Here is a 20,811-nt window from a genome sequence, read left to right as displayed (position 1 = left end):
AGTATAGCACTTAAAATTAAATATAGCATGCAATACTTAATAGTATTAAGTGACATTACTAGTTTATGTATTTACTATACTTTTATCATCATTCAAAATAAGATGGTTGGGACTGATGCTGTGGTGTAGTAGGTAAAGCCTCCGGCTGCAGTGCCAGCATCCCATATGGGCACCGGTTCAAGTTCCTGCTGTTCCACTTCTAATCCAGCTCTCTGCTGTGGCCTGGGAAAGCAGTAGAAGATGGCCCCAGTCCTTCGGCCCCTGCACCAGCATGGGAGACCTGGAGGAAGCTCCTGGCTCCTGGCTCTGGATCAGTGCAGCTCCGGCCGGTGTGGCCAACTGGGGAGTGAGCCAGCGGATGGAAGACCTCTCTCCCTCTCTGCCTCTCCTCTCTCTGTGTAACTCTGACTTTCAAATAGATAAGTAAATTAAAAAAAAAAATTTTAAAGTTGACTTTTAAAAATTTTTTTAACTTTCAAGTAAATAAATTTTTAAAAAAAATTTTAAAGTAAAGTTAACTTTTTTTTTAAGATTTATTTACCTATTTGAAAGTCAGAGTTAACACAGAGAGAGGAGAGACAGTGAGAGGTCCTCCATCCTCTGGTTCACTCCCCAGTTGGCTGCAGCAGCCAGAGCTGCGCCGATCCCGAGCCAGGAGCCAGAAGCCAGGAGTTTCTTCTGGGTTTCCCACATGGCTGCAGGGGTCCAAGGACTTGGGCCGTGTTCTACTGATTTCCCAGGCCACAGCAGAGAGCTGCATCAGAAGTGGGGCAACTAGGACTTGAACCAGGGACCATATGGGATGCCAGCATTGCAGGTGGCGGGCCTTACCCGCTACGCCACAGTGCTAGCCAATAGTTAACTTTAAAAGAGCCTCAGGCTAGTCCTTTAGGAGATGTTCAGAAGAAAGCATTGTTTTCAGAGGAGATGACAGCTCCATGCCCATACATACCCTGAAGACCTTCCAGTGGGACAGTTTGTGGAGGAGGAAGACAGTGACACTGATGATGCTGACCCCGTATAGTCCAGCCTGATGTGTGTGTGTCTTAGTGTTTAACAAAATAGTTTTAAAAAATTAAAAATAGGAAAAAATCTTGTAGAATCAGGATACAAGAAAGGAAAATAATTTTTGTTCAGCTGGACAATGGGTTTGTGTTTTAGGCTTAAGGTTACTATAATAATCAAAAAGTTAAAAAAATTTAAAAGTATAAAGTAAAAAGGTTACATTGAGCTAGGGTTAAGATATCATTAAGTTTTTTTAATGAATTCAGTACATCCTAGGTGTCTGGTGTTTGCACAGTGCACAGTGGTATGTAGTAATGCTCTCCGCCTACATTTCACATAACTCACCTTTCACCCACTAATCCAGAGCAACTTCCTGTCCTGCAGGCTCCTTCCATGGTTAGTGCCCTTTACAGGTATGCTATTTTTATCTTGTGTACTTTTCTTTGTTTAGGTGCACAAAATCCTAACCACTATGTTAGAATTGCCTGCAGTATTCAGTACAGTAGTATGCTGTACAGGTTTGTGGCTTAAGATCAGTAAATTATACTGTATAGAGTAGGTATGTAATAGGCTATGCCATCTGGGTTTGAGTAAATACATTCTTAGGGTATATGCACAGTTAGATGATTGCCTAATGACACGTATCTAAGAATGCATCCCTACCAGTAAGTATACACACCTGTATTTTTATGTATCAGTGTTGTAAGTTTTATTGTGCAAATTTTATAAAGGTCAAGGGTGCTAGATCACGAGAGTAATCATCATTTTATACTCCCACTATTTGATCTGAATACAGCCTATGAATTACAAGGTGATGGTAAACTTCCAGGTGCAGTAGGAGCATTCAATCAAACTTGGAGGGTTTGAGAAGACTTTTTGGAAGATGTGGTATTTGAACTTGACCTAGGATTAGTAGGATTCATTGTAGCAGAGTTGGGAAAGGGCTTCCTAAATAGAAGAAACATGATTTTCAAAGACCCTTAACTCAGGAAGACCTTGGAATGTGTGGGACAGCAAGTAATTCAGGAGAGGTGGCCTGAGGATGGAGAAAGGGAGGGGAAAGTGGGACAAGAGATGAGGCAGGAGAGGCTAAGGTAGTGCCAATTTAAGTGGTTTCTATCCCACTGTAAGGGTTTAGTATGTATCCTGAATCCTATCAGGAGATAGTCACTGTTTTTTTTTTTTTTTTTTATATATTATTATTCATACTTGAAAGTTACACTAGCTTTTTTTCATTGATAAACTAGGCCATTTCCTGGCATAGAAAATTAATTAATTTGAAAAAAAAATTATGTAGGATCTCTGTCTTTAATGTGCTGTACATTGCTATTTAATGCTATAATTAGTAATCCAATGGTAGTTTTTTCACTTGATGTTGCTATATGGGCAAAATGTTGAAATCTTTACCTAATATATACTAAACTGATCTTCTGTATACAAAGAGAATTGAAAATGAATCTTTACATGAATGGAAGGGGAGAGGGAGCGGGAGGGGGGAGGGTTGCGGGCGGGAGGGAAGCTATGGGAGGGGGGAAGCCATTGTAACCCATGAGCTATACTTTGGAAATTTATATTCATTAAATAAAAGTTTAATAAAAATAAAAAATAAAAAAAAAACTAGGCCATTTCCAAAACTATTAAATCTGAGAGTACAAATGCTTTAATAATATAGCAATATTTAGAGCAGATCCCCTTTTCTTATATTTGGTTTCCTTCTAAAATACAACTTAGCATTTAATAAACAACTTGGTATTTTTCAAAGAACATAATATCTTCACTATTATTAAGATTTGTAATGTTTGATGTATTGGCTAATTTTTCCCTCCTTTTTAATAACCTTTGTAAATTATCAACCCTGATGGTACTCTTAATAGGACAGAAAGAGGAAAGCACATCTTGTTTGTTTTAGTCTTCTTGAGTAGTATTTCTCTACTAAAAACCTGCCCATCCTCTTGAATTGTTGTGAAACATTAGTGTGCTTGGACTTCCGCAGACATTCATCACTAACGGGTGGCTAAGTGATGTTGTGATTGTAGTCACAGTGACAAATCGTGAAGCTCGCTCCCCTGCCCATGGCATCAGCCTTTTTCTAGTGGAAAATGGAATGAAAGGATTTATCAAGGGACAAAAGCTACATAAAATGGGATTAAAAGCCCAGGTAAGTCATAATATAAATCATATTTAGTGTGTTTACTATCAAGAGACATAGAGAGAATTACATGTGGGACAATCATACATTCCCATGCTGAATTCTGAAAATGTACTTTTGAGAAATAATGAAATTTCTTGCCATTTATGTCACTATATCTTACTGTTAGCAATGGAAGTGACTCAGAGTATTTCAAATATCTGCTTTAGAAATGACAAAATTCACTACATGATAATAGCCATCTATTTATGAAATTTATTAAAATTTTTTAAGAAAACATTTTTATGCATCCTCCAAAAAAACCCATATGTTTTGCTTAATATATGCTAAAAATCCTTTCTGGTACCTGGAGAAGTGACAATATTAGAGACACTGTCAAATAGAGACGTATTGACAATATGGCAGTGTATTGCAGAGGATTTGGGGATGAGGTTTGGGGACCAGGCTGACCTGGATTTGAATCCTTGCTTTATCATTTACTAGTTGTGTTCATTAACTACTCCACATGGCTTTCAGTTTGTTTCTTTTTGTTTTTATCCTTAAATAGAAATAGTAAGTGTCACCTCATTATATTATTGAGAAATTTAAATGAGATTATTCTCCACTTGTTGTGTTCTCTTAGGATACTGCAGAACTGTTCTTTGAAGATGTACGGTTGCCAGCTAGTGCCCTACTTGGAGAAGAAAATAAAGGCTTCTATTACCTCATGCAAGAGCTCCCACAGGTCTGAAGTGTTTAAAGATTCCATCTTTTCATTAGAGAATGGCCTGGAATAGAACAGTGTAGAACTATATAAATCAATACATGGAAAACTTTTGACAAAGCTCATCATTTGAACATAACTTAAAGAAAAAAAAAAATTACATGAGCGGCAGATGTTATGGTGCAGCAGGTTAAATCACTCCTTGCAATGCCTGCATTCCATAGCAGAGTGCCACATTCAGATTGCAGCTACTCTGCTACTAGTCTGGCTACTTTTCTTCTGGTCCAGTTTTCTTGTAAGAGGCAGCAGATGATGACTCAAGTACTTGAACCTCTGCTACATTTGCGAGAGACCTGCATGGAGTTCCAGACTTTTGACTTTAGTCTGGTTCAGCCCCAGCTGTTGTGGGTGTTTAGGGAGAAGATCTCTCTCTCTCTCTCCCTCTCCCTCTCCCTCTCCCTCTCCCTCTCCCTCTGCCTTTCCCTCTCCTTTTCCCTCCCCCTCTCCCTCTGCCTTCTCCTCCCCAGTTCTTCCTTTCAGATAAAAACAAACTTTTTATTTGAGTTTTATAAGCTAAATAAGTAAATAACGAAACTCAAGGATATCCAGTCAAAGCTTATAAAGTGTGCAGGAAAAATAGATATTTCAGTTGTGTGATTTCTTCTTGGAATAATTTAATAATTTTTATTTATTTGAGAGGCAAAAAATACAGAGAGAGAAACAAATTCCTGTCTGCTGTTTCACTCTGCAAATGTCTGCCATGGCCAGGGCTGAGCCAGGCCAAACCTAAGAGCTAGAAACTCAGTCCAGGGTTCCCAGATGTGCAGCAGGGACCCTACTTGAATCTTCACCTCCTGCTTCCTGAGATGGATGTTAGCAGGACACTGAAATTGGAAGTGGAGCTGGGACTTGAAACCAGGCATTCCAGTATGGAATGTGAGCATCCCAACCCCACATCTTTTTTTTTTTTTTTTTTTTTAAGATTTATTTATTTCCTTAAAAGTCAGAGTTACACAGAGAGAGGAGAGGCAGAGAGAGAGAGAGAGAGAGAGAGAGAGGTCTTCCATCAGATGGTTCATTCCCCAGTTGTCCACAACAGCCAGAGCTGTGCCAAAGCCAGGAGCCAGGAGCTTCTTCCGGGTCTCCCACATGAGTGCAGGAGCCCAAGGACTTGGGCCATCCTCTACTGTTTTCCCAGGCCATAGCAGAGAGCTGAACTGAAAGTGGAGCAGCCAGGGTTCGAACCGGTGCCCATATGGGATGCCGGCACTTCAGACCAGGGCATTAATCCGCTGCACCTCAGCGGCCCCCCAACCCCACATCTTAACTGCTGTACCAACTGCCTACTCCATAAACTTACAGCTCTTTGTAAGAAAATGTTACCTAAAACATTGAGCAATTTTTAAATAATCATGAATCAAAGAGAAAAAGGTGTTAGATTCTGACTGAAAAGCCCTAGCTGTTTTGGTTCAGTCCCCACATCTGTGTTTTCGGAGTTTGCCGAGTGATCATTTAATCTCATGTGCCAGCATAAATGGTTACACATGCCTGGCGACTGCCATGGCGTGGGTTAAATATGAAATTACAGAAAGGTCTGGGAACATTGGCACTTAAATACAATATAAAAATCAACAGCATAATGGAATTAAACTGACTAAGGCTACTTTTGCACTAATAGCGAGAATTTAACCTATATATTTCAAGGTGTTGATTTACATGGATATATTAAGTTACATAGTATACAGAGATCTGTAAGCAAAAACCAACTATGGAATCGCTTTATTCATATGAATAAATCACAGAGGAAATTAAATAAATTACATATATATATATAATAAAGACCATAATCCATGAGTAAATGATTTGCTAAAGAAAATTATTTTTACAGACATGTCAAAATAAGCTCAGATTTCTGCGGGAGCCTCTTTCTGATAGAGTTAAATTAATCATCAGGAGATTACTATAAATATTATTCATAGGATTTATTATGATTGAATTGTATGACAGATCAGTTGTGTAACTGGAATAATGCTTAAGACTTAATTTTTGGTTATAGGAAAGACTGTTAATTGCTGATTTGGCAGTTTCAGCCGGTGAATTTATGTTTGAAGAAACCCGGAACTATGTTAAACAAAGGAAAGCTTTTGGGAAAACAGTTGCACACATACAGGTAAGCTTGTTGTTAGGGATTATTATTAGATGATATCCATGCATTCGTCTGAATTGAGACTGAGTAAAACATAAATTTGTGATAATTTTCACAGAAAGTGGTTTTGGAAACCATGGATATGATTGTGAAAATTCTAAGGACAAAAGTGTTGAAGAATAATATGAGAAGGGGTTGTAGGATAGAGTCCAGAGAAAAACCACAAGATTTAAAGGTGGAATAAGAAAGAAAGGACCTGTAAAAACCACTGAAAATAAAAAATAGAAAGGAGAAAGCAAATCAGGAGAATGTTACTGAAGCCAAGAAGAAAGTAGGAAGAAGTAGAACCGAATGCTGCTTCAAAGAATGCCCACGGGTGTGGAGCTTGCATAGTACGAGCCATTAATGTTGGTGGGAGTTAACAGACAGACCACTGAGTAGAGTAATAAATGGAAATGATTGCAGGCAGCTCTTTTTCTGAGTTTGGCAGAGAATGTGGTTGGAGGAAAGGATAGTGATGGAGGAAGGTGGGAAGGCTTTGGGAGTCATGCAGGATATTTGAGATACTATTTTTATTGTTGGAATCAGAATGAGCATACTTTATTAGAGAGGCAGAGAGAATGAGAGAGACAGACCTTCCATCTGCTGATTTCATTCCAGGTCTGGGTGATGTCGAAGCCAGGCATCTGAAACTTGATCTGGGTATCCCACACATGTAGAAGGGACCCAGCTACTTGAGCCATTACCTGCTGCTTTCCAGGGTGCACTTTAACAGAAAACTGAAATCATAGATGGGAGCAGACATTCTTATTTAGGATTCAAGCAGCCCAGTTGTTGTTGTTTTTTTTTTAATAAATGAAGCCTATTTTATTACTTCAAGTGTTAATGATAAAAAAATTTCAGCACAGCTGTTGCATTTAAAAAAGTGAAAACTACATACTAATGTTTCTAGCTCAGTAAACAGATGAACCTGATGTCTTTGAATGACATAAAAATTGAGCATTGTACAGTACATCTTATGAAGACCCATAAATTAAAGAACTACTGGTTTAAAGTTAGTAATTATGAAACAAATAAGTATTCATAGTTTCAGCTTCTTTTTTCTTCCTCAACCATCAGGTGCTCCATCCATTTTACGCTTCTGTGTTGAAGGCTTTGGTTCTCGTTTCTTTTTCTCTGCCTTCTCCTTTTCTTCTAGCTCCATGTTTTCTCTTTCAATCAAAGTAATCAAGGTATTACACCCCCTCTGGAGTTCCATTGCAGTTCTGGACTTAAGAAACCAGTCAAATCTAAACTGAGGAGAATTTCGAATACACTGTCGCAACTCATCATAAACATTTTCCTTGTCAAATCCAAGCTTGTGAAGCATACAAATCAGAAAACGATCCTCTTCTTCGGTGTAGTTTTTTCCTTTGTTAGTACCATAGGATATTCTCAACTGATGGAAAGGTGCTTTGTACCTTCCAATCTTTGTGTCAAGTGCCTTTTTGATACTTATTCTTCTTTGAATTCTTGCCTCTCCCCTTTCAATCTGAGCCATAATTTTCTCTATGTCCTGGAGTTCATTGCATCTTTCCCAGAACACAGGTGAGTATTCAATGACTTCTTCTGGAGTTTTTCCTTCTACTTCTCTTGCTATATTGTCAATATCATCACGACCCCATTTCTCATTAGCTTTGATAAACTGGTTAAAATCTCTCTTATTCCAATTGGAAAAATATGGAACGCTTCACGAATTTGCGTGTCATCCTTGCGCAGGGGCCATGCTAATCTTCTCTGTATCATTCCAGTTTTACTGTATGTGCTGCCGAAGTGAGCACCCAATTGATGTTTTAACCACTGTGCAGAATGCCTGCCGCTGGAGCAGAATTTAATACCTAGAGAACAATTTTGTGGAGAGAGAAAGGTTGTAGATACGGAAGGGTTCATCAATTACCCTTTGAAGTGTGAGGGTATGGATGCTGACACCTGGAAAGGTAGGCCTTCCTGGCTTGGCAACTCAGTGGGAGAGGTCCTTCCTCCACTGAAAGGTTCAGTGTGGGTTCAGTCACACACACAGCTCAGTTGGCAGAAAACTGTAGAAGTTCTTTTGAGAAGACTTCCATTTCCATAAATAACAATAGGGAAAGTCTGTTCTTAAGAGAGAAGTGAATAGGGGCTGGCGCCGTAGCTCACTTGGTTAATCCTCCGCCTGTGGCGCCGGCATCCCATATGGGCGCCGAGTTCTAGTCCAGCTCTGCTGTGGCCCAGGAGGGCAGTGGAGGATGGCCCAGGTGCTTGGGCTCCTGCACTCACATGGGAGACCAGGAGGAAGCACATGGCTCCTGGCTTCGGATCGGCGCAGCATGCTGGCCGTGGCAGCCATTTGGGAGGTGAACCAACGGAAGGAAGACGTTTCTCTGTCTCTCTCTCTCTCACTGTCTAACTCTACTTGTCAAATAAAAGAAAAAAGAGAGAGAGAGAGAAGTGAATGAAGGAGGCATGGCGGGTCTTTGAGGAGAATGAGGCAGGTTTGAAACACTCTTCCTTAGAGTGAGAAGCTCAGCTAACTAGAGAAATAGTTGGCCTGCTGCTATTGAGGACCTACGTTGCTGCCTTCCCCTTTTTTGTGTATCAGCTTTATTTTTCCTTTTTTTAAGGATTTATTTATTTGAAAGGCAGAATTACCGAGAGAGAGGGAGAGGCAGAGAGGAAGATTCCCCTCTGCTGGTTCACCTGTCAAATGGCCACAATGGCCAGAGCATGGCTGATCTGAAGCAAGGAAACAGGAGCTTCTTCCAGGTCTCCCAGGTGGCTGTGGGGACCCAAGTATTTGTGCCATCTTCTGCTGCTTTCCCTGACATGTTGCAGGGAGCTAGATTGGAAGTAGAGCAGCCGGGACATGAACCAGCATGCATATAGGATGCCAGTGCTGCCAGTGACATTTTACCCACTACACCATAGCCCTGGCCCCTGTATCAACTTTAATACAGGGAGTTTTCTGCTCACATACCAACTTACAAAGCAAATGGATAAATGTTTTTATTTAAGATTGAATTTTTACATTTGCAGAAGAACTCAGTGTGTGCTGGCCATAGTCACCACACATGCCCATTAAATTTTAAGCTCTCTAGTTTTTTTCTTTTTCTTTTTTCTTTTTTTTTTTTTTTTTTTTAGACAGGCAGAGTGGACAGTGAGAGAGAGAAACAGAGAGAAAGGTCTTCCTTTGCCTTTGGTTCACCCTCCAATGGCCGCCACGGCCGGTGCGCTGAGGCGGGCGCACTGCACTGATCCGAAGCCAGGAGCCAGGTGCTTCTCCTGATCTCCCATGGGGTGCAGGGCCCAAGCACTTGGGCCATCCTCCATTGCACTCCCGGGCCACAGAAGAGAGCTGGCCTGGAAGAGGAGCAACCGGGACAGAACCGGCGCCCCGACTGGGACTAGATCCCGGTGTGCCAGTGCCGCAGGCGGAGGATTAGCCTAGTGAGCTGCGGTGCTGGCTTCTAGTTTTTTCTTAAATGAAGGAATAGTTTATAGGAAATACAGTCATCAAATTGATAAAACATCTCAGTAGCAAAAAACCTGGAGTTGGAGTTCTGCTTTAAAAATTATAAGGAAAATAAAAGCTTTGTTTTTTTTTTAAGATTTATTTCTTATTTATTTGAAAAGTAGAGTGACAGAGATCTTCCATCCGCTGGTTCACTCCCCAAATAGCCACAATGACCAGGGCTGGGTCAGGCTGAAGCCAGGAGCTAGGTACTTCTTCCAGGTCTCCCACATGAGTTCAAGGTCCCAGGGGATTGCGCCATCTTCTACTGCTTTCCCAGGTGCATTAGCAGGGAGCTGGATTAGAAGCAGAGCAGCTGCAACTCAAAATGGTGCCCATCTGGGCATCACCGCAGGCTAGAGCACCACAGAACCAGCCTCAAAGCTTTTTTTTTCCCCAAATAAACCATTTATTTAACGAGTACAAATTTCATAAGTACAAACTTTAGGAATATAGTGATACTTCCCATCATTCCTGCCCTCCCACCCCCATTCCCACCCTACCTCCTCCTCCCTCTCCCATTTCCAGTCCCATTCTCCATTAAGAAAAAATTAAAAAAGAAAAATTAAAAAACCACAAAACTGCTTCTCAACAGTCAAGACAAGGGCTGAATAAGTCATTGCTTCTCAAAGTGTCAATTTCACTTCTACAGATTGCCTTTTAGGTTCTCTATTAGTATTCACAGATAAGGGAGAACATATGGTATTTGTCCCTTTGAGACTGGCTTATTTCATAAGTATGATGTTTTTCAGATTCATTCATTTTGTTGCAAATAACTGCATTTCAATTTTTTTTAACTGCTGTGTAGTTTACCATAAAGTACATATCCTATACTTTCTTTATCCAGTCTTCAGTTATTGGGCATTTAGCTTGATTCCATGTCTTAGCTATTGTAAATTGAGCTGCAATAACTATGGGGGTACAGATAACTCTTTTTTTTTTTTTTTTTTTTTTATTAAACTTTTATTTAATGAATATAAATTTCCAAAGTATAGCTTATGGGTTACAATGGCTTCCCCCCTCCCATAACTTCCCTCCCGCCCGCAACCCTCCCCCCTCCCGCTCCCTCTCCCCTTCCATTCATGTAAAGATTCATTTTCAATTCTCTTTGTATACAGAAGATCAGTTTAGTATATACTAGGTAAAGATTTCAACATTTTGCCCATATAGCAACATCAAGTGAAAAAACTACCATTGGATTACTAATTATAGCATTAAATAGCAATGTACAGCACATTAAAGACAGAGATCCTACATAATTTTTTTTTTCAAAATAATTAATTTTCTATGCCATTTCCATTTTAACACCAGGTTGTTTTGCTTTTTTTTTTTTTCATTTCCAATTCTCTTTATATACAGAAGATCACTTCAGTATATAATTAGCAAAGACCTCATCAGTCTGCGCCCACACAGAAACGCAAAGTATAAAAATACTGTTTCAGTACCAGTCCTAGCATCACTTGGCTTTAGACGACACATTAGGGACAGATCCCGCATGGGGTGTAAGTACACAGTGACTCCTGTTGCTGACTTAACAATTTGACACTCCTGTTCATGGCGTCAGTAATCTCCCTGGGCTCTAGTCATGAGTTGCCAGGGCTATGGAAGCCTTTAGAGTTCGCTGACTTTGATATTGTTCCGATAGGGTCATAGTCAAAGTGGAGGTTCTCTCCTCCCTTCGGAGAAGGGTACCTCCTTCTTTGAAGGCCCCGTTCTTTCCACTGGGATCTCACTCACAGAGATCATTCATTTAGGTCTTTTTTTTTTTTTTCCATGATATCTTGGCTTTCCATGCCTGCTATACTCTCATGGGCTCTTCAGCCGGATCTGAATGCCTTGAGGGCTGATTCTGAGGCCGGAGTGCTGTCTAGGACATCTGCCATCCTATGAGTCTGCTGTGTATCCCACTTCCCATGTTGGATCTTTCTCTCCCTTTTTGATTCTATCAGTTAGTATTAGCAGATACTTGTCTTGTTTGTGTGATCTCTTTGACTCTTAGACCTATCGGAGCTATCAATTGTGAGCTGAAATTGATTACTTGGACTAGTGCGATGGCATTGGTACATGCCATCTTGATGGAATTGTGTTGGAATCCCCTGCACATTTCTGACTCCACCATTTGCGGCCAGTCCGATTGAGCATGTTCCTAATTGTTCATTTCCTCCCTCTCTTTTTCCACTCTTAGATTTAACAGGGATCACTTTTCAGTTAAAATTTAAACACCTGAGAATAATTGTGTGTTAATTACTGAGTTCAACCAATAGTACTAGAACAACAACAACAACAACAAATACTAAAAAGGATAGAGTATTACATTGTACATCTAAAGTCAGGACAGGAGCTGATCAGTTCATTGTTGCTTATAGAGTCCATTTCACTTAACAGGTTTTCTCTTTGGCGCTCAGTTGTCACCGATCAGGGAAAACAAATGATATTTCTCTCTTTGGGACTGGCTCAATTCACTCAGCATGATGTTTTCCAGATTGCTCCATCTTGTTGCAAATGACTGGGTTTCATTGTTTCTTACTGCTGTATAGTATTCTATGGAGTACATGTCCCACAATTTCTTTATCCAGTCTACTGTTGATGGGCATTTGGGTTGGTTCCAGGTCTTAGCTATTGTGAATTGAGCTGCAATAAACATTAATGTGCAGATGGCTTTTTTATTTGCCAAATTAAATTCCTTTGGGTAAATTCCAAGGAGTGGGATGGCTGGGTTGTATGGTAGGGTTATGTTCAGGTTTCTGAGGAATCTCCAGACAGACTTCCATAGTGGCTTAACCAGTTTGCATTCCCACCAACAGTGGGTTAGTGTCCCTTTTTCCCCACATCCTCTCCAGCATCTGTTGTTGGTAGATTTCTGAATGTGAGCCATTCTCACCGGGGTGAGATGGAACCTCATTGTGGTTTTGATTTGCATTTCTCTGATTGCTAGTGATCTTGAACATTTTTTCATGTGTCTGTTGGCCATTTGGATTTCCTCTTTCGAAAAATGTCTATTGAGGTCCTTGGCCCATCTCTTAAGTGGGTTGTTTGTTTTGTTGTTGTGGGTTTTCTTGATTTCTTTGTAGATTCTGGTTATCAATCCTTTATCTGTAGTATAGTTTGCGAATATTTTTTCCCATTCTGTTGGTTGCCTCTTCACTTTCCTGACTGTTTCTTTTGAAGTACAGAAACTTCTCAATTTGATGCAATCCCAAATGTTAATTTTGGTTTTGACTGCCTGTGCTGTTGGAGTATTTTCCAGGAAGTCTTTGCCTGTGCCTATATCTTGCAGGGTTTCTCCAATGCTCTCTAATAATTTGATGGTTTCGGGTCGTAGATTTAAGTCTTTAATCCATGTTGAGTGAATTTTTGTGTAAGGTGAAAGGTATGGGTCTTGCTTTAAGCTTCTGCACATGGAAATCCAATTTTCCCAGCACCATTTATTGAATAGACTGTCCTTATTCCAGGGATTAGATTTGGATCTTTGGTCAAATATAAGTTGGCTGTAGATGTTTGGATTGATTTCTGGTGTTTCTATTCTGTTCCATTGGTCTATCCATCTGTTTCTGTACCAGTACCATGCTGTTTTGATAACAACTGCCCTGTAGTATGTCCTGAAATCAGGTATTGTGATGCCTCCGGCTTTGTTTTTGTTGTACAGGATTGCTTTGGCTATTCGAGGTCTTCTGTGTCTCCATATGAATTTCAGCATCATTTTTTCTAGATCTGAGAAGAAGGTCTTCGGGATCTTGATTGGTATTGCATTGAATGTATAAATTGCTTTTGGGAGGATAGACATTTTGATGATATTGATTCTTCCAATCCATGAGAATGGAAGATTTCTCCATTTTTTGGTATCCTCTTCTATTTCTTTCTGTAAGGTTTTGTAGTTTTCATCATAGAGATCTTTAACGTCCTTGGTTAAGTTTATTCCAAGGTATTTGATTGTTTTTGTAGCTATTGTGAATGGGATTGATTTTAGAAGTTCTTCCTCTGCCGTGGCATTGCCTGTGTATACAAAGGCTGTTGATTTTTGTGCATTGATTTTATATCCTGCTACTTTGCCAAACTCTTCGATGAGTTCCAGCAGTCTCTTAGTAGAGTTCTTTGGGTCCCCTAAATAAAGAATCATATCATCTGCAAAGAGGGATAGTTTGAGTTCGTCCTTCCCGATTTGTATCCCTTTAATTTCTTTTTCTTGCCTAATAGCTCTGGCCAAAACTTCCAGAACTATATTGAATAGCAGTGGTGAGAGAGGGCATCCCTGTCTGGTACCAGATTTCAGTGGAAATGCTTCCAACTTTTCCCCATTCAATAGGATGTTGGCCGTGGGTTTTTCATATATTGCTTTGATTGTATTAAGGAATGTTCCTTCCATACCCAGTTTGCTTAGAGTTTTCATCATGAAAGGGTGTTGTATTTTATCAAATGCTTTCTCTGCGTCTATTGAGAGAATCATATGGTTTTTCTTCTGCAGTCTGTTAATGTAGTGTATTACGTTGATTGTTTTGCGAATGTTGAACCATCCCTGCATACCGGGGATGAATCCCACTTGGTCTGGGTGGATGATCTTTCTGATGCGTTGTTGCATTCTATTGGCCAGAATTTTATTGAGAATTTTTGCATCTATGTTCATCAGGGATATTGGTCTGTAATTCTCTTTCAATGTTGCGTCTCTTTCTGGCTTAGGAATTAAGGTGATGGTGGCTTCATAGAAAGAATTTGGGAGGATTCCCTCTTTTTCGATTGCTCTGAATAGTTTGAGAAGAATTGGAGTTAGTTCTTCTCTAAATGTCTGGTAGAACTCAGCAGTGAATCCGTCTGGCCCTGGGCTTTTCTTTGTTGGGAGGGCCTTTATTACTGTTTCAATTTCTGTGTCAGTTATTGGTCTGTTTAGGTTTTCTATGTCTTCCTGGCTCAATTTAGGGAGGTTGTATGTGTCCAAGAATCTGTCCATTTCTGATAGATTTCCCTGTTGGCTGGCATACAAGTCCTTGTAGTAATTTCTGATGATTCTTTTTATTTCTGTGGCGTCTGTTGTTACGTTTCCCATTTCATCTCTGATCCTATTGATTTGGGTCTTTTCTCTTCTTTTTTTAGTTAGTTGGGCCAATGGGGTGTCAATTTTGTTTATTTTTTCAAAAAACCAGCTCCTCGTTTGGCTGATTTTTTGTAATGTTTTTTTGGATTCAATCCTGTTGATTTCTTCTCTGATTTTAATTATTTCTCTTCTCCTACTGGGTTTGGGTTTGGTTTGCTGCAGATTTTCTAGATCCTTGAGATGGCTTGAAAGCTCATCTATTTGGTGCCTTTCCAATTTCTTGATGTAGGCACCTATTGATATAAACTTTCCTCTTAACACTGCTTTTGTTGTATCCCATAGGTTTTGGTATGTTGTGCTGTTATCCTCATTTACTTCCAGAAAATTTTTGATTTCTCTTTTAATTTCTTCTATGACCCATTGTTCATTCAGGAGCATGTTGTTCAATCTCCATGTGTTTGCACGTGCTCTAGGGATTCCTGAGTTGCCAATTTCCAATTTCATTCCTTTGTGGTCTGAGAAGCTGCATGGTATGATTCTAATTCTTTTGAATTTGCTGAGACTTGCTTTATGGCCTAGTATGTGGTCAATCCTAGAGAGGGTTCCATGTACTGCTGAGAAGAATGTAAAGTCCTTAGATGTAGGATGAAATGTTCTGTAGATGTCTGTTAGATCCATTTGGGCTATAGTGTCATTTAAATCTACTGTCTCCTTGTTGATCTTCTGTCCTGTTGATCTGTCTATCTCTGAGAGTGGAGTATTGAAGTCCCCCAGTACTATTGTATTGGGGTCTAAGTCTCCCTTTAAGTCCCTTAACAAGTCTTTTAAATAAGCTGGTGCCCTGTAATTAGGTGCATATACGTTGAGAATCGTTATATCTTCCTGTTGAATGGATCCCTTAATCATTATATAGTGCCCCTCTTTGTCTCTCCTAACAGTTTTTGTGGTAAAGTTTATGTTGTCTGATATTAAGATGGCTACGCCCGCTCTCTTTTCATTTCTGTTGGCGTGGTATATCTTTTTCCAGCCTTTCACTCTCAGCTTGTATGGATCATTGTTGGATAGATGGGTTTCTTGTAAGCAGCAAAAGGACGGGTTTTGTTCCTTAACCCAATCGGCCAATCGGTGTCTTTTAACTGGACAGTTCAAGCCATTAACATTCAATGTGACTATTGAGAAGGAGTAACTTTGCCCTGCCATTTGCCAAAGATATTTTCTAATATATGGTTTGAGATTCCTGTGATCTTTTGCTCTGAGGTTTCCTTCCTTTACCTTCTTTCATATTGGTGACCGTGTTTCTGTGTTTCTGTATGTAACACATCTTTAAGCATCGTTTGCAGGGCTGGACGAGTGGCGACAAATTCTTTCAATTTCTGTTTGCTGTGAAAGGTCTTAATTTCACCTTCATTCACAAATGAGAGCTTTGCAGGATATAATATTCTGGGCTGGCAGTTTTTCTCTCTTAGTACCTGGGCTATATCTCGCCATTCTCTCCTGGCTTGTAGGGTTTCTGATGAGAAATCAGCTGTAAGTCTAATTGGAGATCCTCTGAGAGTAATCTGGCGTTTCTCTCTTGCACATTTTAGGATCTTTTCTTTGTGTTTCACTGTGGTGAGTTTGATTACGACGTGTCGTGGTGAGGATCTCTTTTGATCATGTTTATTAGGGGTTCTCTGAGCTTCCTGTACTAGGATGTCTCTGTCCTTCTCCAAACCTGGGAAATTTTCTGCTAGTATCTCACTAAAAAGGCCTTCTAATCCTTTCTCCCTTTCCATGCCTTCAGGAACACCTAGAACCCGAATGTTGGGTTTTTTAAGAGTATCCTGTAGATTCCTGACAGTATTTTTTAAATTTCTGATTTCTTCTTCTTTTCTTTGATTTGACTGTTTCCTTTCCTGTTCTCTGTCTTCTAATTCCGATATTCTCTCTTCTGCTTCATCCATTCTGTTTTTAAGGCTCTCTAATGTGTTTGCCATTTGATCTATTGAGTTCTTCATTTCATTGATGTTTTTTGCCAGTATCGCAGTTTCCTGTTCCACTAATTTTTTCATTTCATTTTGATTCCTCCTTAATATTTCATTTTCACGGGAGAGATTTTCTATCTTGTCCATTAAGGATTTCTGTAGTTCAAGAATTTGTTTTTGAGAACTTCTTAATGTTCTTATGAATTTTTTAAAATCTGCTTCTTGCATTTGCTCTATCTCTTCATCTGCATAATCTTGCATTGGCGTGTCTTGATCACCTGGGGGCGTCATAGTGCTTTCGTTGTTCTTGGTACCTCCGCTTCTATGTTTCTTGCTTGGCATGTTGGAGATAATTTGTGGTGTTTTTTTTTTTTTTTTTGTTTTGTTTTTTTCTCTCGTTATACTATGCCTCTAAGTGAGCTGTCTGTTTAGTTGGAGCCTTAGGGGCTGTGATGGGTGTGGCCAGAGAGCTATGCTTGTTTCTTGAGGTTTAAGGCTGTGTAAAGAGCGACTCTCCCAGAATACTTGCTCCTTGCTGGGATACTCTCTCTCTCTCTCTCTCTCTTTTTTTTTTTTTTTTTCTTTTGACTCAGTTGGGAGTGGAGTTGAGGGTAGTTGAAATCTAGCCTCTGTGAGTATTCGTTTGATCTACCCCTAGGACCACACAAAGAGTTTATGCAGCCCTCAATGTGTTCTCCAGTTTCGCTAAAGATACTGAGTTTGGCTGAGCTTTACATATGTAAAATCGCGGTGCTCTTTGTTTTGCTTGGTGAGTGAAGGGAGAGGCCTCTGTTCCCCCTCCCCCCAATGTCTCGGACTTCTCAGGTCTTTGTCTTACCCTCCTGGGTTCCCGCGCTGGCGAGATTCTGTGGCTCTGGCTCCGCTCCCACAGCTGCCGCTCGGCTTGTCTCGGTTGGTTTTCCACGCGGTGGGTTCCCTGTAAGTCCTCTGTGTCTCATCCACAAGATCCGGAAGCGTTTCCTCTGCAGTTTTTTTTCTTGAGTCTTTTCCTGAGGCTACAGTAGTTCCACTTTTATGAAAGTTTATTTTCCCAAAGTAAGACACACGTCCTCACTATCCGCCATCTTGGCTCCGCCCCCCCCAGATAACTCTTTTATTTGCTGATTTCATTTCCCTTGGGTAAATTCCCAGGAGTGGGATGGCTGGGTCATATGGTAGGTCTATATTCAGATTTTTGAGGTATCTCCAAACTGATTTCCATAATGGTTTTACCAGTTCGCATTCCCACCAGCATTGCATTAGGGTACTTTTTCCCCACATCCTCGCCAGCATTTGTTGTTTGTTGATTTCTGTATGAAAGTCATTCTAACTGGAGTGAGGTAAAACTTCGTTGTAGTTTTGATTTGCATTTCCCTAATGACTAGTTATCCTGAGCATTTTTTCCTGTGTCTATTGGACATTTGGATATCTTCTTTTGAAAAATGTCTGTTTAAGTCCTTGGGCCATCTCTTTTTTTTTTTTTTTTCATTTTCATTGAAACAAAAGCTTTATTTCTTCCACATTCAGATCCATGTGTGTAGCATACGTCCTTTGTTCCTGGCTTTTTCATAGCATGCTTTCTTTTTTAAAACTTTTATTTAATAAATATAAATTTTGAAAGTACAACTTTTGGATTATAGTGGCTTTTCCCCCATAACCTCCCTCCCACCCGCAACCATCCCATCTCCCACTCCCTCTTCCATCCCATTCTTCATCAAGATTCATTTTCAATTATCCTTATATACAGAAGATCAACTTAGTATATATTAAGTAAAGATTTCAACAGTTTGCACCCACACAGATATACAAAGTATAAAGTACTGTTTATGTACTAGTATTACCATTAATTCGCATAGTACAACACATTAAAGACAGAGATCCTACATGGGGAGTAAGTGCACAGTGACTCTTATTGTTGATTTAACAATTGACACTCTTATTTATTTATTTATTTATTGACAGGCAGAGTTAGACAGTGAGAGAGAGAGAGAGAGACAGAGAGAAAGGTTTTCCTTCTGTTGGTTCAACCCCCAAATGGCCACTACGGCCCACTCACTGCGCCGATCTGAAGCCAGGAACCAGGTGCTTCTCCTGGTCTCCCATGCGGGTGCAGGGCCCAAGCACTTGGGCCATCCTCCACCGCCTTCCCAGGCCATAGCAGAGAGCTGGACTTGAAGAGGAGCAACCGGGACAGAATCCAGCACCCTACGGGGACTAAAACCGGGCTGTTGGCACCGCAGGCGGAGGATTAGCCTAGTGAGCTGCGGCGCCAGCCAACACTGTTATTTATGATGTCAGTAATCACCCAAGGCTCTTGTCATGAGCTGCCAAGGCTGTGGAAGCCTCTTGAGTTCACAAACTCCAACCTTATTTAGACAAGGCCATAGTCAAAGTGGAAGTTCTCTCCTCCCTTCAGAGAAAGGTACCTCCTTCTTTGATGGCCTGTTCTTTCCACTGGGATCTCACTCGCGGAGATCTTTCATTTAGGTCATTTTTTTTTTTCCAGAGTGTCTTGGCTTTCCACGCCTGAGAAACTCTCATGGGCTTTTTAGCCAGATCCGAATGCGTTAAGGGCTGATTTGAGGCTTGGCCCATCTCTTAACTGGGTTGTTTGTTTTGTTGTTGTGGAGTTTCTTTATCTTTTTTTATATCTTGGTTATTAATCCTTTATCAGTTGCATTTTTTGCAAATAATTTCTCCCATTCTGTCAGTTGCCTCTTCACTTTCCTGAGTGTTTCTTTTGCAGAACAGAAGCTTCTCAATTTGATGCAATCCCATATGTTGAATTTGGTTTTTATTGCTTCTGCCTCTGGGGTCTCTTCTAAGAACTCTTTGCCTGTGCCAACGTCTTGCAGAGTTTCCCCAATATTCTCTAATAATTTGATGGTATCAGGTCATAGATTTAGGTCTTTAATCCATTTTGAATGGATTTTCGTGTAAGGTGTAAGGTACGGATCCTGCTTCATACTCCTGCATGTGGAAATCCAGTTTTCCCAGCACCATTTGTTGAAGAGACTGTCTTTGCTCCAGGGATTGGTCTTAGCTTCTTGATCAAATACAAACTGGTTGTAGATGCTTGAATTGATTTCTGGCATTTCTATTCTGTTCCATTGATCAATCCATCTGTTTTTGTACCAGTACCAGGCTGTTTTGATTTTAACTGCTTTGTAGTATGTCTTGAAATTTCATGTTGTGATGCCTCTGGCTTTGTTTTTGTTGTATAAGATTACTTTAGCCATTCGAGGTCTCCTGTGTTTCAATATGAATTTCAGCATAATTTTTTTCAGATCTGAAAAGAATATCTTTGGTATTTTGATTGGTATCCCATTGAATCTGCAGATTGCTTTCAGAAGAATGGACATTTTGATAATATTGATTCTTCCAATCCATGAACATGGAAGATTTTTCCATTTTTTGTATCTTCTTCCATTTCTTTCTTTAATGTTTTGTAATTCTCATCATAGAGATCTTTGACATCCTTGGTTAAGTTTCTTTCAAGGTATTTGATTTTTTTTGTAGCAGTTGTGAATGAAATTGATCTTAGAAGTTCTTTTTCAGCCGTGGCATTGTCTATGTATACAAAGGCTGTTGATTTTTCTGTGTTGATTTTATATCCTGCTACTTTACCAAACTCTTCTATGAGTTTTAATAGTCTTTTGGTGGAGTCTTTTGGATCCCCTATATATAGAATCATGTCATCTGCAAATAGTGATAATTTGACTTCCTTATTCCCAATTTGAATCCCTTTGATTTCTTTTTCTTGTCAAATGGCTCTGGCTAAAACTTCCAGGAGTATATAAATAGCAATGGTGAGAGTGGGCATCCTTGTCTTGTTCCAGATCTCAGTGGGAATGCCTCCAACTTTTCCCTATTCAGTAGGACGCTGGCCGAAGGTTTGTCATAAATAGCTTTGATTGTGTTAGGGAATGTTCCTTCTGTTTCCGGTTTGCTTAATTTTCATCATGAGAGGATTTTTTTTTTTTAAGATGCATTTATTTATTTATTTGAAAGGCAGAGTTACAGAGAGAGGGAGGGAGAAAGAGAAAGAGAGAATCTTCCACCTGCTGGTTCATTCCCTACATGGCTGCAATGGCCCGGGGCTGGACCAGGCTGAAGCCAGTGGCCACGAGCTTCATCTGGCTCTCCTATATGGTTGGCAGGGGCCCAACAACTTGGATCATCATCAGCTACTTTCTCAGGCACATTGTCAGGGAGCTGCATCAGGAGTGGAGCAGCCAAAATGCGAACTGTCGCCCATGTGAGAAGCCAGTGTCGTGGTAGGTGGTGGTTAA

General features: G+C 40.2%; 1 protein-coding gene and 1 non-coding gene across 2 annotated transcripts in view; one reads left to right on the top strand and one right to left on the bottom strand.

Moving 5' to 3' along the window:
• ACADL (acyl-CoA dehydrogenase long chain) overlaps positions 1 to 20,811 on the top strand; it is a 52,229-nt gene that overhangs the window by 13,995 nt on the left and 17,423 nt on the right. The window contains exons 6-8 of the mRNA XM_062190989.1: positions 2,999 to 3,163; positions 3,777 to 3,878; positions 5,914 to 6,027. Of these exons, the coding sequence (XP_062046973.1) occupies positions 2,999 to 3,163; positions 3,777 to 3,878; positions 5,914 to 6,027 (381 nt within the window). The remainder of the gene's footprint in view (positions 1 to 2,998; positions 3,164 to 3,776; positions 3,879 to 5,913; positions 6,028 to 20,811) is intronic.
• Positions 7,717 to 7,823, bottom strand: LOC133768416 (U6 spliceosomal RNA). Its single transcript, XR_009866954.1, has one exon. It is a non-coding gene; the product is annotated as a U6 spliceosomal RNA (small nuclear RNA).

Source organism: Lepus europaeus, chromosome 1 (assembly GCF_033115175.1).
Source record: "Lepus europaeus isolate LE1 chromosome 1, mLepTim1.pri, whole genome shotgun sequence".
NCBI lineage: Eukaryota > Metazoa > Chordata > Mammalia > Lagomorpha > Leporidae > Lepus > Lepus europaeus.
Note: the sequence above shows the minus strand (reverse complement) of the source record. Positions and strands in the feature narration are given on the sequence as shown.